The 15,881-nt window shown below is 39.7% G+C and overlaps 1 protein-coding gene across 1 annotated transcript in view; it reads left to right on the plus strand.

The window, feature by feature from the left end:
- The first annotated feature begins 2,203 nt into the window (after nt 1-2,203).
- LOC100580067 (spermatogenesis- and oogenesis-specific basic helix-loop-helix-containing protein 2) overlaps nt 2,204-15,881 on the plus strand; it is a 43,867-nt gene continuing 30,189 nt past the window's right edge. The window contains exons 1-2 of the mRNA XM_003270270.3: nt 2,204-2,275; nt 12,290-12,504. Of these exons, the coding sequence (XP_003270318.2) occupies nt 2,228-2,275; nt 12,290-12,504 (263 nt within the window). The 5' untranslated portion in view covers nt 2,204-2,227. The remainder of the gene's footprint in view (nt 2,276-12,289; nt 12,505-15,881) is intronic.

A 15,881-nucleotide genomic window follows, 5' to 3' on the forward strand; every position in this document is an offset into this window, starting at 1 on the left:
TGGCTAGAAGCTAGTGCACCACCAGTGATGACAATGAAAAATGTCTTCAGACATTGCCAAATGTCCCTTGGAGGGCAAAATCTTCCCTGGGAAGAGACATTGTTTTAGAGTAGATGTCTGTTCATTTACAAAGAAAGTATTTTCTTTGTTTGTTTTGTGAGACAGGGTCTCCCTCTGTTCCCCAGCCTGGAGTGGTGCAATCACAGATCATTGCAGCCTCAAACTCCCAAGCTCAAGCAATCCTCGCACCACAGCCTCTGGAGTAGCTGGGACCACAGGTGTGTGCCACCACACCAGGCTAACTTTTTTTAGTTTTTGTAGAGACGGGGGTGTCCTTCTGTCTCTCAGGAACTAGTGACCTCAAGTGATCTCACCTCGGCCTCCCAAAGTGCTGGAATTATGGACATGAGCCACCACTACACTTGACCTTTTTTTTTTAAAGGAGATTGGAAACAAAAATATCTAAGTTAATTCTTAGGAAGCTTGGATTCATATTCTAGATACAGGAGAAGTTTATTATCTTTTTTTTTCTTCCTTCAACACAGTAGTGATGACTTCCTCTCACATAATCTTAGGGGCATTTTTTTACTTAAAAGCAATGAGTCCGTTTCCCTTTCAACATTGTCTTTGTCTGTTAGAATTAGACTTGCTAGTCTAGACCTCTGGAGCAATGGAAATCTGGTGCTTGTGCATTCAGGACGAAATGCTCAAAGCTGCCTCAATTCACACCCTACACCAATGCCTGGGCAGGACTTGACCTTTGTCTTATATTGGTGAACAAACCGCTTCCCGCACAGACATTGATCTGGATACTGTCAGTTCCTGATTAATTGGAAAAGCAATAGAAGTGAAATTTATTACACCCTGTTAAGATGTGTACACTTTCAAAATTAATGCAGAATGATCCCATCAGAAGTTTATCTGCTCCTTTTCTTCCCATCAGAATTGTAGAATACCACGGTTGTATTTTTGCATGCCCCCAGGATCTAAATCGGACCCCCAGGACACAGCACCAGCTGCTCAGGAACCAGGAGACTTGCTCAGGGACGGCCTGCAGCGATGGTTCCCCGTAGAGCTCCTCTGTGTTATATGCTCTAGTGAGATCCAGAGTCTGCAGTCATCCGCAATAACCACCACACTTACAGCAATGGAAAAATCATGGCACAGTAGTCAAAACACATCCGAGGAAGGATCCTTCGCAGGTCCTGACGCCCAATAGGTCTCAGTAAAATGTTCAGTGAAGGTTGAGTAGAGGGGTTTACGTAGCAGGAGTCACGAGAAAATTTTATCGCCTCATTGTTTCAGTTGAGAAAATAGGGACAGTATTTGTTAAATCACAGCACAAAAATGAAGTGTTTCTAATATATATATATATTTTTTTGAGACAGAATCTCGCTCCCTCGCCCAGGCTGGAGTGCAGTGGGCGATCTTGGCTCACTGCAACCTCCGCCTTCCGGGTTCAAGCGATTCTTGTGCCTCAGCCTCCCAGATAGCTGGGATTACAGGCGCCCATCACCACACCTGGCTAATTTTTGTATTTTTAGTAGAGACGGGTTTTCACCATGTTGGCTTGGCTGGTCTCGAACTCCTAAGCTCAAGTGATCCACCCGCCTCGGCCTCCCAAAGTGCTAGGATTAACAGGCGTGAGCCACCGCGCCCGGCCTAACATTTTAAATTTCTTAGTGGGTTGGGAAGAAAGCACCGTAAAAGTGCTCGCCTTCCCTATCCTCTGTTTATGTTTGTTTAGAAAAGAGCAAAACAAACCCAAGTGTTTGCTAATTCCTAACATTTAAACTGGAAAGACTGCCCGTAAGAAAAGACTTCTTAAAATTTTTAGACCATCTTTAGGTGACGCCTTGCCTCCCGCCTCCCCAGGCGGCGCAGTGGGAGTGACTGCGCGGGGCTTAGTGTCGTGAGAGCTGCCCTGGGAAGGGGACTTGGAGTGCGCAGTCAGCTAATGACACGGTCTCCTAAGGGCCCCCAGGACAGCTTGAGTAGCCCCCGCGGGCAGGCCCCCGACCCGGGTTCTGCGGGGACCCCTCAGAGCGGCCTGCTGCTCCCCCACGCGCCAGAACCGGCGACAGGGCCACTTTAAGGGCGCCCGGGGCGTGCTCGCCCTCAGCTGCGGCCAGGAGCCATTAGTGCTGGGGGCGGGCCCGGGACGCAGCGGCGGTGGAGCTCCTCCTGCTGGGAGGCTGCCCCAGGACCCAGCACGTGCACAGCGGCCATGGCTTCCTCAATTATCTGCCAGGAGCACGGCCAGATCTCGGGCCAGGTAAGAGGCTGAGGAAGGGGAGGCAGCTGCGTTTATAACCTCGCGGGCGGGCCCTAGGTCGGTGGTCCCCTCGGCCCTCAAAGCCCGGCCCGGGGAGCTCTCATTCTCGGGGAACCGCGAGGAGCGGATAGCAGGAAGGGCCCTTTCCAGGGCGCGAGTCCACTCTCCCCGGGCGCACCGAGCTGGGGAAGCGCGGACCCGGCTTCTGAGGGTGCCCCCAGCTGCCACCAGGCCCTTGGGGCCCGAGGTTGGGGGACGGGGCTGATTTATCTCAGGAGAGGAGGCCAAGGAAGAAAGAGAACTGAATCGTGTTATAAAGAAAACCCAGTAACTGATGAAATGTTCAGTGAAACTTATCTGGAATCCAAAAATTGCAGATTGCATCACATCAATTAATAAATGTGAATTCTCCAACTAAAAAAAAAAAACAAAACCATCTTAGCCCTTGACGTTTCCTCAACTTATTTTTCGAGCAGAAGGCCACTTGTAAAGTTAGCTACCTAGAAACACCATTTAGTAGGCACTCTGGGGCTGGTGGCTGGACAAAAATGTGAACGATGATTTTTTAATATAAGAAAGTTTGTTTAGGCGCGTTGTTTTCCTGCATTCCCGTCTCTGCACAGCTGGGCATGCTTATTTTCAGTTTGCGCCGTGGCGTGGCATCCCAAAGTGTCCGTGGAGCTTCCACCCAAACAGGCAACTTTGTGTGGAACCAAAGCCGTGGTGGGAAGGGGACCTGCTCTGCACGCATTTGCCACCTCCATGGAAATCGAAAAGCCCACTGGCCTCTCTTGAAAGCACCTTATTTTTCGGCCCCTTTAGCAAAGCACAAAATCACTTTTGTAACTGTTTTTGATAAAAGTGAAACGTGATGATTACCCCACTAGGAGGAAAGCATAGGCGAAACCTCCCCACTCCAGAAAGCAAGGCCAGCTGGGGAGGGGGGCTTTCATCTTAGTATTGTCCACATCTTGATAAATAGGAGAGAGCAATCTTTTGTGCTGAATGTAGTCTTGTTACCTCTTAGAATGCTCTGCGAACTTAATTTCATCTCTTCTTAAGAGCAAGCTTGTCTGAAATGGAATTAGAATCACTTTGAAGTGGACCCATTTAACAGGTTTTCTTAATTTTTCAAGATGGAGGAACCTATTTAAACTCTAAGGAAAAATAGTATTTTATGGTGCAGGATTAGGCAAAGCTGCACAAAACGAATTCTGAATGAAATATCTGATTATCTAGTAGAACATAAATAATTGTGGTTTCCTCCCCTTGAAAGAGTGTGAAGCCCCAACTGACCCCCCTTTGTGTGCCTTTGTGAGAAAAGCTGCTTGCTCAGTTTCTCCAGATAGAGCTGTTTAAATCCCTTGACTCCTGAGGAAACTGAAGGCCCACAATTGCCCCATGAGAGCCTCAGCCTTGCAGCTGCTGCTGATTGTGGGCTGCTCTGCTCCTGGTGATAAGAGTGACATAAATAACAACTCACTAAAATGTAGGAGTGATTTGCTTTAAGCACTTCAGCACCTGCTGTTACTAATTAAGGGTTTAGCCTGCCACAGATTGCAAATGGAAATCCAGTGTTTTAAAAATTGTAGAGACTAGAGTGCCCTGTATGTTACTGTGATCACAGAAATGAAACAGTGGATGAAGTGTCTTGGTGACAATGATGTCGTGTTATTAAAACCACCCACACTTAAAGGGTATGTACCAAGGTGTTAATAGGGCTTACCCTGAGTGGTGGAATTACACTTTATTTTCTTTTTTCAATTTAGTATTTCCCAATGAATACATGTTACTTTTGTTTACAAAGGTGTAGTAAGCAATTCAAACAGAAAAAGATATTTCATCAAACGAAGCCTAGCATTGGTTCAAATTACTGCTTGCAGGTGAAAATCTTAGATGTACTAAAAGGCAGTTTTCCAAGCAGAATATACTAGAAACATTTATTCCTTTTTCTTTTTGTCAATAGATCTTTTTCATCGCCTGTGTTCATATTACATTGTCAACAAGATATTTTAAACTAAATAAATATTCAGATTTATGTTGATTATAAACTATTCCCTTAATTTGAGTTATGGAACTGGGATAGTGGACTTGAGCAGTGTTCTGATTTGTCCATTAACATTCCAAGCGTGCTATGGCACTGATTTTGTAAGGCAGGGAAAGAAGCATTTGGGAAGAGAGCAAATCAGTTCTTTCCAGAGCTGCTTTATGTCATACCTGCTCTGTGCCATGGTGCAAGACACTATGCAAAAACTTCAGACTCCTGCACAGAACGGTGGGTTAGTGGTGCTTGTTTCTCCTCATCGCTTTCCAGATCATCTTCGTACCTACCCTCAGATTTCTCCCGACTTCCCACTATGCATGTTCTGCCCTTCATAACTCTTTCTTGACTTTTTTTTTCCCCCAAAGGCCGAGAGATTCTGGGGACCCTGGAACTGAGCCACTAAGGGGGGTTAGTGCAGTCAGAATGCCATGTGCTAGCTAGGGAAAGGCTCAAGCTAGGTAGTTGATTTCTGTTATTTTAAAGCTTATGCTCTGCAGGAGGCCGTGTTTCCTGAGCACTGTGATTCAAACAGTGCAGAGCCCAGCATGGACACATTTTCCTCTCCCCCCTGGCCCCTCCCCTGCTAGGTTGATTTGACGTTTTCTGTGTTCTTTGTGCTCAGGTTCGGTATTACTTGCAAAAACATGGTAATAACTACCACCTGCAGGGCACTATACAAACACTTCTCATAACAATCTTGCAACATAAGTATTTTGATCCTTCAGACGAGGATCACTTAAGTGTCTTATTCAAAGCCACTGGTAAATAGTTGAAACAAGTGACAAGACTCTGGTGTGTCTGCCTCAAATGGCTTTGCTCCCTTCCCACTGCATCAAGCTGTTGAAAAAGGATAACACCCTTAGTAGAACTGGTCATACTCTATTCTTCCTATATTCCAAGGATTGAATGCCATGCTTTCTTATCGGCAGAGAAAAGGGCTATTAGAATGTAAGCCCCATGAGGGCAAGGACCTTGTCTTGTCTTGTTTGTTCACCTTGTGTTCCTATCACCCAGCCCTGTGTCTGCCCTATAGTAAGGGCTCAGTAAATATCTATGGAGAGAATAAACATCAAACATATTTAAGCAGATACATACAGTGGCAGGATATTTTAAAAGAAAAAATAAACCTTACTAATGGAAAGTTTCACAAACTATATCCCAGGACACCCTAGTTTGTATGTGTTATTTTAGTGTAATTATTAATGGCAACTCCTTTCATTCTCAAAAGTGCCTCAGTTTGCAAGATCAATTACATGGTCATACACCCTGATTGTACTAGATAGGTTATTTTTGGGCATTCATATTTGCTTCAATTAATTAGGTTAATTAAAAAACAAAACTATAATTGCTCCTATTGTGATCACTTGTTAATGACTGTTTCATTGTTTGGCTTTGGGTTCACAAAGAATATACTTGCATAGAAGAAATCACGCGCTATAGTGGAGATTAGCAAACACTCTGCGCTCACAGGCATCACAAAGGCTTAGAGTCCCATGCTGCTCCTAAAGTGCTGCTGGAAATGAGGAGTGTTTATAAAATGAAAAGGAAACACACTAGTAGTGCCCCAACGCTCTCTACTGTAGAAATTACATATTTCAAAGCTCATTTAAAAGTGTTGTGCTGTGTTCTTGGAATATAGAGTATTCAGGGAAGTAGGTTGGTAGCAGGCTATGAAACACCATGCTAAGGAGTTTAAATTGGTATCCTGTTTAGAGTAGGGTACTGCAGGTGAAGGAGATTGGCTCATGATGATTGAGCACACAGGTCAACCTCCCCATCTACCCCAAACTCCAGAGCAGATGTTTTCAAAATGTGATGATTCCTTCAAGTAAATATCATGGAAAAATAAGAAGGCAGGTATTCCAAATTAAAAGATCAAGGAGCTATAACAACCAAATGCAATGCATAGTTCTTAATGGGATCTTGGTTTGAACAAAGCAACTTCTTTCTGAACGTTAAAAAAAAAATCCACAGAAAAATGTGACATTTAGAAAGCAGATGGGGTCCAATTGCACCTAAAACAAAAGTAGAAAATCCACAGCTTAAAAGACAAAGAGAAGAATTGCAGTGATAAAACAATTTTAGTGATAGTCCAGGCTCAATGTTGACAGAAACAAAGATGAAAGTAGCCCAAAGGGTGCTCACCTGGTTTGAATTAGCTGGGTACAGAACTCCCGGGCCAGGTTGGCCCCCTGGATTTACCCTGTGGATTCTCCCAGCTCACTCCTACTAAAGCAGGAGCAATGGTGCTTTTAACTTAAGGATAAAATTCAGGAACTATTCTCTAAAGAAAATGAACTATACATGAGATGAGGACTCCTGGTATGAGTAATTTCCAGACCTCTGTAACTGAAAGAGGAAAGGCAGTTCTTCCCAGGAGGAAAATAAACATACTTGGTCTTCAGAGTAGAGCCCACCTTGATTTTGACAATTAGCTGGCGCTAGCCCCTCTGCTCTCCAGCCTTTGCTTTCACTCATCCTGCTCACTCTCACCAAACCCATAGTTAGTTGTCCCATTAATGGAGGCCCCCACTGAGGAAACACCACCCCAGCTGCAGGAGATACTGCCTGTTCACATCCACTTAGTTCTTGATTCATATTTGTGTTTGGAAACCAAGGATTGACAGACATTAACAGAACTAGACAAATGCACAGATTGAACAATTAAAGAGTCAGATTTTTAAGGTGCTATAGTCTGAATGTTTGTGCCCTCTACCAAATTCATATGTTGAAATCTTAACTGCTAAGGCGATGGCGTTAGCAGGTGGGGTCTTTGGGAGGTGATTAGGTCATAAAGGAGGAGCCCTCGTGAATGGGGTTAGTGCCTTATAAAAGAGGCCCAAGAAAGATCCCTTGCTTCTCCATGTGAGAACACAAATAAATTGCCATCTATGAACCAGAAATTGTGCCATCACCAGACATTTAATCTGCCAGTGCTGTGATCTTGGACTTCCCAACCTCCAAGCTGAGAAATGAATTTCTGTTGTTTATAAGCCACCCAGTTTATAGTCTTTTGTTATAGCAACTTGAATAAACTAGGACGTAAAGGAATAGAAAAAAAAAAAACTTCTAAAACTTGAATTTGTATCTGTAGAGAGAATATCACATCCTAAAAATAGGTTATGAAAAATTACCAAAAAATCTTAGAAATTAGTAATTCACATTAAATGGATTGAAATTATATAAAAAATACTTAGAAGGACTGAAGACTAAGCTGGTGATCTGGAAAATGAGGAAATCTCTGAGAGAGAAGTCAAGGCATGTAGGATCAATTTAAGACATGCAGCATCTCATAGAAGATTTACAAGGAGAGACAAAGACAACAGAAAGAAGGAAATAAATAAGAAAATTTTCAGAGCTACTGGGTGCCAGGTAGGATGAATAAGGTATATACTTAAACACAGCCTAGAAACTATCAGAATGCAGAGGAAAAAGAGGAGAAAAGCATCCAAAGGAACAAAGCAGCTTATTCTTTTCATTAGCAACTTGGATTCCAGAAGGAAAAATCAGAGACAAAGTGATTTTGACCTTATAAGTATTTGCTGGGTAAAACTTGCACTGAATTGTGAGAGCACAATGAAGATGTTTTCAGACTTGCTAGGACTCTGATGCTATCAGACAGTCTTTAAAGAATTTTCTGAGCCTGTACTTCAGTTCAAGAAAATGAATCCAAGAAAGAAGCAAATATGAGATACAAGAAACTTTAAGAATCAGAGAAACAAAAAAATAAGTGTAAATGTTAATAAAAATGTAAATATTTAATAATGATTGGAACTAAAATTCCAGCTAGTCATAGCTTGAGAAGTATATGGGGTGGAGGGAGACATGTTAAGGATGCTGCCTTGTTTGGAGAGAGGCTGTAGATTTAGATTAACTCTACACCTTAATTGAAAATGGCTATGTATACTTACTAATAATTAAGTATTTCTGAAATTTTGGCGGCCAAAGTGGAGTAATTTGAGTAACAAAATAAATGATAGTATTGGATTGTAACCCAAAGAATAAAATAAATATGTCGTTACTGATTTAAATAAATAATTGACTAAATAAGTAAATGAGGGAGGAGGAACATATCCTCCTTACATAAGATTTCCAAATTATAAATGTAGATGGAAGGAAATAGAAAATCACCAATGGAATGTCATAGTAATAATTGCTACAGACAAGATCCACAAATGAAGGGCAGGAACAGAGGGTATAACTTTCAGGAGAAATGGGATATTTGCAAAGCCTCAAACCATCTCCACTAACGTTTATTAATTACTGTGATGGTTTTAACGTACATCCACAATTGTTTGATATTCCTCCCTCCAAGAGGTGGTACTTTAGTCCCTTTTCATTGAGTGTGGCCAGACTTAGTGACTGCCTTCTGAAAACAAGAATGTGGAAAGGATAAACAAGTGACTTAACAGTGGAGAAACCTTGCAGACACCATCTTAACCAAGCGACCAAGGTGAACCTCCCTGGAAATCTCTCATTGATATATGACACCGTAAGAAGGAGGCGCTCGTGTCCATGGTATTCTACCCAAAATCTATAGTCCCAGTCTAATTATGAGAAAATGTCAGACAAATCCAAGTAGTGGGACATTCTACAAAATACCTGACCAGCACTCCTCAAAAGCCAGTAAAAACTGAGAAACTGTTGCATATTAGAAGAAACTAGGAGACACAAGGACTAAGTACAACCTATTATCCAGATGGGATCCTGGGACAGAAAAAGGCAATCAGTGGAAAAATTGGTGAAATTCGAATAAAGTCTGTAGTTTAGCTAATAGTACTATGCTGATATTAATTTCTTAGGGTTTTCTTTCTCATGGTTAAAAAGCCCCTCACAATTTCTTAGTTTTGATAAACATACTATGATTGTAAGATGTTAATATTTGGGGAAGCTGAGTCAGGTGTTTATGAGAACTCACCATACCCTCTCTGCAACTCTTCTGTAAGTCAAATTAATTCCAAATAAAAAGACAATTAAGCACTTAAGTTACAAAAATTAGGGATTTAATTTCCAAAGCATTATAGGAGCAACAGGATGGAAAAATGAAAATTTGATCAGCCTAACAGTAGCTATGGGGAAAAAACAATTACAGTAAATAGGAAGCCTGAAATAATAAATGAAAGGGAATAAGGTCATTTCACATTAAATTGTAAATGTTCACAATTAATTGATATTAGCTAATTCATTACATTAATGAAGTTAATGTACACTAGTTAATGTCAGTAATGCAATTACTTAAATTCATACATTAAAAACTGAAAGATTGTAAAAACTGTAAATTCAATTAAAAGCTGTTTACAAAAGTCATAGAAAAGATGATAACAGTTTAAAATAAGGGGGTATGAAGAACGAAGCTGTATATCAGAAAAATAAAATTTAAGGTGAAAAGCATTAAAGGGCAAGGAGGTATATTTTATATAGTAGTATTCGCTATATAGAATCATCTATATATATACACTAATAATATACTATATAAACATAGATCACATATATTGTTAAATATTATAGTTATATATTTATAAAATATCATGAACCTTTATGTACTTAACCCATAATTATAAATATAACCTATGATTAGAGAAATTGATGGATTGACAAAACCATAATTAAGGAGACTTTGATAATCTTTCATAAACTGAAAGATCAAGTAGACCTAATATAAGCAAAGAATTAACAATTTTGTTCTGAAAGATATATAGAACTTTATGCACAACAGAAAATAGGCATTGTTTTCAAGTACCCATGGACGATTAACAAAAACTGTGTGTTAGGCTATGAATAAAATGTCGACAAATTTTAAAAAGTAGACTTCATGCAGGACACATTCATTGTTGACAGTGCACTGAAATAAGAAATTAGCAACTAACAAATAGCCAAAAAAATAAAAAACCAAACATACTATCGCCTTGAAAATTAAAAACACCTTTATATAGGTATTTAATAAAAGTCTTAGATTAAAATGGAACTATCAACTGAAATTATAAACTAATTAGCAATGAATGAACATGAACTCACTATATATAAAAATTTGTGGGGTACAACAAAATGCCACTAGGAGGAAAATTTAGATCCTCTACTCCTCTAAAAAAACAAAAACAAAAACAAAAAAACAAAAAAGAATTAAAGGCAGAGTGACAGACTGGAAAAAAAGTAGTTGACTAATATCCAGACTGTATAAACTCCCACAAAGCAGTAAGAAAAATACAAACCACAAATAGGAAGGTGAGCAAAGGGAGTAAATGGGCATGCATAATAAATATGTGATAATAAAATGCAAATTGCCACTAAAATGAAAAGATACTCCATTCATTCAAAAAATGCCAATAAAAAGGATAAGATTTTTTGCTCACAATACAAAAATTTTTTAAAGGTTAAGAATAATCAGTCTTATTAAGAGTTTGGGGAAATGAGTACTCATATATACTGCTTGTGGGGATATAAATTTTTGTATCCTTTGGAGTATGCAAAACAAGTAAAAGTTTACTTTCTGATTTTCTAGTTTCAATTCTGGGATATATGCTTATTTGCACAAAGATGTATTTATAAATGTATTCATCATGGCACCGTAATAACATCAAAACCCAACACTGGGAGAATGTCTTAATCAATTATCATCATCGAAAATAAGGAAGACTGGATCAAGGTGACAGATGAGCACATTCACCCCTGATCCCAACAAATAATAGAAAACATATTTTTATGAGAATAAATCTATAACCGCCTGGAAAATGAGAATGTTCCCAGTGAATCAGAATTTTTGAGGAATTATTGAACTATATTGTTAAATGAAAAAATCAACTCACTTCAAAAAATACTAACAGCCCATTTATGAAAAGCTATGTATGTGTGTATTGTACTTACATGTTTGACACAAAAATTGTCTGGAAAGATAGACACCAAACTCTTGACAGCAGTTCCTTCCAGAGAAGGGATTGAATTAGGATATGAGAGATGGTAAAGGAAGATTGACTTTTTTAAAAAAGAAGGAAGAAAATCAGGTGAGCAGGTAGAAGTGCCAAAGCTTTGCTTACTTTGCTCTTGCCTAGTTTCTTGCACCTCACCTGTTCTTTCTTGCAAGCCTCAGGAAACCAGGCTGAAAAGAGAAGGAAGCCCCACGGGGCCACTTCCACCAGCATCCTGCCCTGTGGAGTTGCTTCTTTGCCAAGCTGCCTTTCTCTTTGTACAAGTATTTCCAGCCCCTTCACTCACTCTTTTAGCTTCAACTCTAATCACCTCCCAAATCTGTTTTCTCATACAGATGTCTATGGCCTGGCATTTCCAATTGTCTTCTATTTCCATTAATTTAAGCATCCCCATTCTTTGGCATTTTCAGTGGGTTGAGTTCATTAGCTGTAGAGAATAAAACATACAGAAGTAAAACGTGAAGTTGGGAATGCTCTTTTTCCTAATTGAATATACTTGAAAATATTTCCAAATGCAAATAGCCTTTTTGGTTCCTAATATTGAGGTTTGAATAGCACATATATTCCATTGAAAGGACTTTATTTCAGTGTTTCTTATGATTTAGGGATTTAAATCTTTCTCTGTTCCCTGGAATGTGTGTTTCAGCAAAATAAATCACGTGGGAGAGTCACGACTTTGATCCTTTCAGCAATAAACAGATTTTCCAGTAGGAAAGACTTTTGGGAAACTTGAGTCATAAGAACTCTATCATTTAATAGGATGAGAGAGAAATTTGCGGAAGAACTGAAGTAGAGTGGCATTGGTAGGCAAAATGTTTAAAAACAGGATGACTTTCAGATCTAATCACCACTCTAGGTACTGAAGATGTGAAATTAATAGTTCCTGTCCTTGAGCTGCTTATAGTTGACCATCTAGCCAGTCAGACTAGATATGGAGTCAATTGTTGTGCTATTTGTGAGCTTTATTTATCTTATCCTCTCATACGTGACCATTTTCCCTATGCCTAGGTAATAATTATGTGACGCCTCTGCTTCCTTCTCTTTCAGGCAAAAATAGACCTCTTATTAGTTGGAGATGTCACTGTGGGCTACCTGGCTGATACTATACAGAAACTATTTGCAAACATAGCAGAAGTCACCATCACCATCAGTGACATGAAGGAGGCAGCAGCGCTTTTGGATGATTGCACATTCAACATGGTTTTCTTGAGGATGCCTTCTTCGCTAAGTGCCGAGGAGCTGGAAGCCATCAAGTTAATTAGGTAAACTTCAAAAGCCTTGATGCTGTATCTTTAGAATCATTTTTTTAAAAACCCATTTTTTTAAAACTCCTAAAAAGATGAGATATTTCTATTTTACTTTTCAAATTAAGGGGCCAGGGAGTGGCTCATGCCTGTAATCCTGGCACTTTGAGAGGCCGATATGGGATGATTGCTTTAACCCGAGAGTTCAAGACCTGCCTGGGCAACATAGTGAGACCTCTGTCTCTACAAAAAATTTTAAAAAATTAGCCGGGCATGGTGGTGTGCACCTATAGTTCCATTTACTCAGAGGACTGAGGTGGGAGGATTGTTCAGGAGTTTAAGGCTGCAATGAATCATGATCATGTCACTGCACTCTAACCTGGACAACATAGTGAGATGCTATTTCTAAAAAAAAAAATGAGGGATATTTTCATGGAGAGAGTCTATGTACATGTTGTTTTTATTTCCAGTTTGTGGTATTTTATTATAAGGAACTATTTTAACTTGAAAATAGGTACGGATTAGAATGTAAGAATCAATTTGTCATAGAAATTTATTTAGTATGCAATGCTTACATTATTCCCACACATACTCCTTTTTAATAACTGTATCATTAAAATGGTGCATCTTTCCAGAGTTCGTTAATTGTAGTGGCAGATGCTAAAGGAAGTGAGCACTCTTAGCCCTCTGTCCTGTTAGCTGGGGACTGAGGTGTCTCCTGGAGCCTTGGGGCCTTCTGGATTCACTGGGTCCAGAAACCACCACCTCCAGTGTTCTTGTTTCATCTTGCAATTCCACATAAGTTCTGCTTCTTTTCTTTTCTTTTTTTTTTTTTTTCTGAGACAGAGTCTCTGTTGCCCAGGCTGGAGTGCAGTGGCGCCATCTTGGCTCACTGCAACCTGCGCCTCCCGGGTTCAAGTGATTCTCCTGCCTCAGCCTCCTGAGTAACTGAGACGACAGGCACCTGCCACCATGCCTGGCTAATTTTTGTATTTTTAGTAGAGATGGGGTTTTACCATATTGGTCAGGCTGGTCTCAAACTCCTAACCTCGTGATCCGCCCACCTAGGCCTCCCAAAGTTCTGGGATTACAGGGGTGAGCCACCGCACCTAGCCAAGTTCTGCTTCTTTTTAACCCACTCCAGCTCTAGAAAATTGTAGTCCAGTGGTGGGAGAGTTAGATTCTTCCCTGCCACTTAGGATGTATTTAGATAGGGTTAGATCAGAACAAATTTGTTCTCCTTCCATGAAATACTTAATAGATAAAGTGGAATTGTCAATTATATTGGAACATATGAGAGCTTGTCAGCATTACAAGACAGGCCTCTTTTTTGGCTAAAAAATTCAGAGACAATATTTTGATCCCTGAATAAACGGGCAAGCAAATTATGTTAAGGGAAAAGAAAGGTTGAAATGAGAAGCCCAAGCCATCAAGTTACTTATTAAACAGAGAGACAGACAGACAGATACTACTCTTGGGGTTTCTTAGAACAACTGGTCTGCATTTCTTTTGGCTTTCTACAAGGTATATGAACTCTAGACACACCAGGCAAACTATCTACCTCAAAGTGAATTCCACTTCTAAAACCTGTTGTAAACTATCCTACTTCTGAGAATATGCTTATTTTATTACAAACCTTAAAGAAAGAGAGTTCCCTTGGCTGGGGACTCATCATAATACCTCATTTATATCATATCTTAAAATTTTTTACAGCAGCTATATGAGGCAGGTGGAGCAGGGTTTTATTGTCCTTACTTGACAGATGAGAAAACTGAGGCTGAAGTGACTTGCCTAAGACCACATGGCTGATTTTTACAAAACTCAGACTAGTTTCACAAAACGAGATTAGAACTCTGCTCTTCCCTTCATTTTCTTTCTAGAAGTCTGTAATTAATTGACTTTTGTATTGAAACCACCTCTTTTTCACCTGTGAGTTTCAGTATGTGCCAAGCTGGGTGTACATCAAACATAGATATGGTTTTGACAGAGCCCCAGACAATTCAATATGGCTGGTCTCTCTCTTCATTCCAAGATTAGGACCCTAGCTATGCCTCTCTGAATGGAGTAAAGCTTTGCATTTGCTCACTATCAGAGCTGCCTTTTGAACAAGATAAGAATGAAGTTCTGTTTAAGAACCAGCTTTATGTTTAGCTGCAGATATTAAAACCTAGAAGGTTAGAGGAGAGAATTTCTTGTCTGATACTCACCTCAGCAGCTTTTATTGCCCTGAGTAACATAGCTTAAGATTTCTTAGCAGAGAAAAGAAAGTAGATGAAGGTACTAAGTGTATAGCTATGCAAATGGTAGTTCTGTTATTTTGCCTTAAAAGAACTCATTTGTTTGAAAGAAAACAAATAATTTGTGGAGTACACCTGGACTTCTATTCCTTGTTTGTCTCCTGTTGCACTGTTCCCAACACCCAGTGAAGGTCTTGACTACCAGCAGGTGTTATCTGCCTTGCTGTAGCTCCAGTGAATGCCTGTATGGATGGGTGGGAGAAGTGCCGTCCTGGGCAGGCAATGCCTCCTCGCTTTTTTGCTCCTCTCTGCGAAGGGACAGAGTTGTTTGGTTGTGTGTGTGTGTGTGTAAGCTTTGCTTTCATGGTGCTATCCTCAGAGGCTATGAATGTCTCTGAAGTTCACTTTCCTGCCCTCAGAATTGTTATGAGTTTATGATTTGTTTAAACCCCTGTAGAGGATGTTTCCAGTTTTCAACCTATAGTTTTTCTTATGGTAATGAGTCCTGTACACATACTGCCCCATTTGTAAGGAGTTTAAACCTTCGTCTATCCTAAAGCACTACATCTTTTGAGTTTGGGCTAATATTTAATGACTAAACCAAAATGAAAAGCCTGTCTCTACTTTTCTTCTGCTGTATTTTAAATTTTTCTCTTTAGATCTTTCTTGTTGTCTGGTAATATCTCAAAAGCTATGTAGGTCTAGGAAAATATACAACTACATACCTTACTCTTGTTTCTCTGGGTGTTTTATGTCTCCTGTCAATGAATGAGGAATTGATGATAAAATGAAAGTGGCCATATATATGTTCAGTATTAGAGCACATGCTCACAACTCTATATATCTGTAAGACATATGGATTTTTATTGAAAATAAGAATGAAGTTTAGCCTCTTAGCTATAATATTAGATTTATTTTAGGATAAAATGAAAGCAGCTTCCTTAAAAGATTCTTAATCTTACAAAACTATGTTTTAAGCTTGGTGCTAATCATTCATTGACTTTAATCATTCATAAAATATCAGTACTTTACAGACTGTCTCAAGAATTATGGCACATCTCACTTATAGGTTAACGTTCCTGATAGTACTGCCTAATTTGTTTTCATCTCAAGAATGTATTGAAAGAGTGTATTTTTATTGAGCAGATGAATTCAGAC

This window comes from Nomascus leucogenys, chromosome 9 (genome assembly GCF_006542625.1).
Source record: "Nomascus leucogenys isolate Asia chromosome 9, Asia_NLE_v1, whole genome shotgun sequence".
NCBI lineage: Eukaryota > Metazoa > Chordata > Mammalia > Primates > Hylobatidae > Nomascus > Nomascus leucogenys.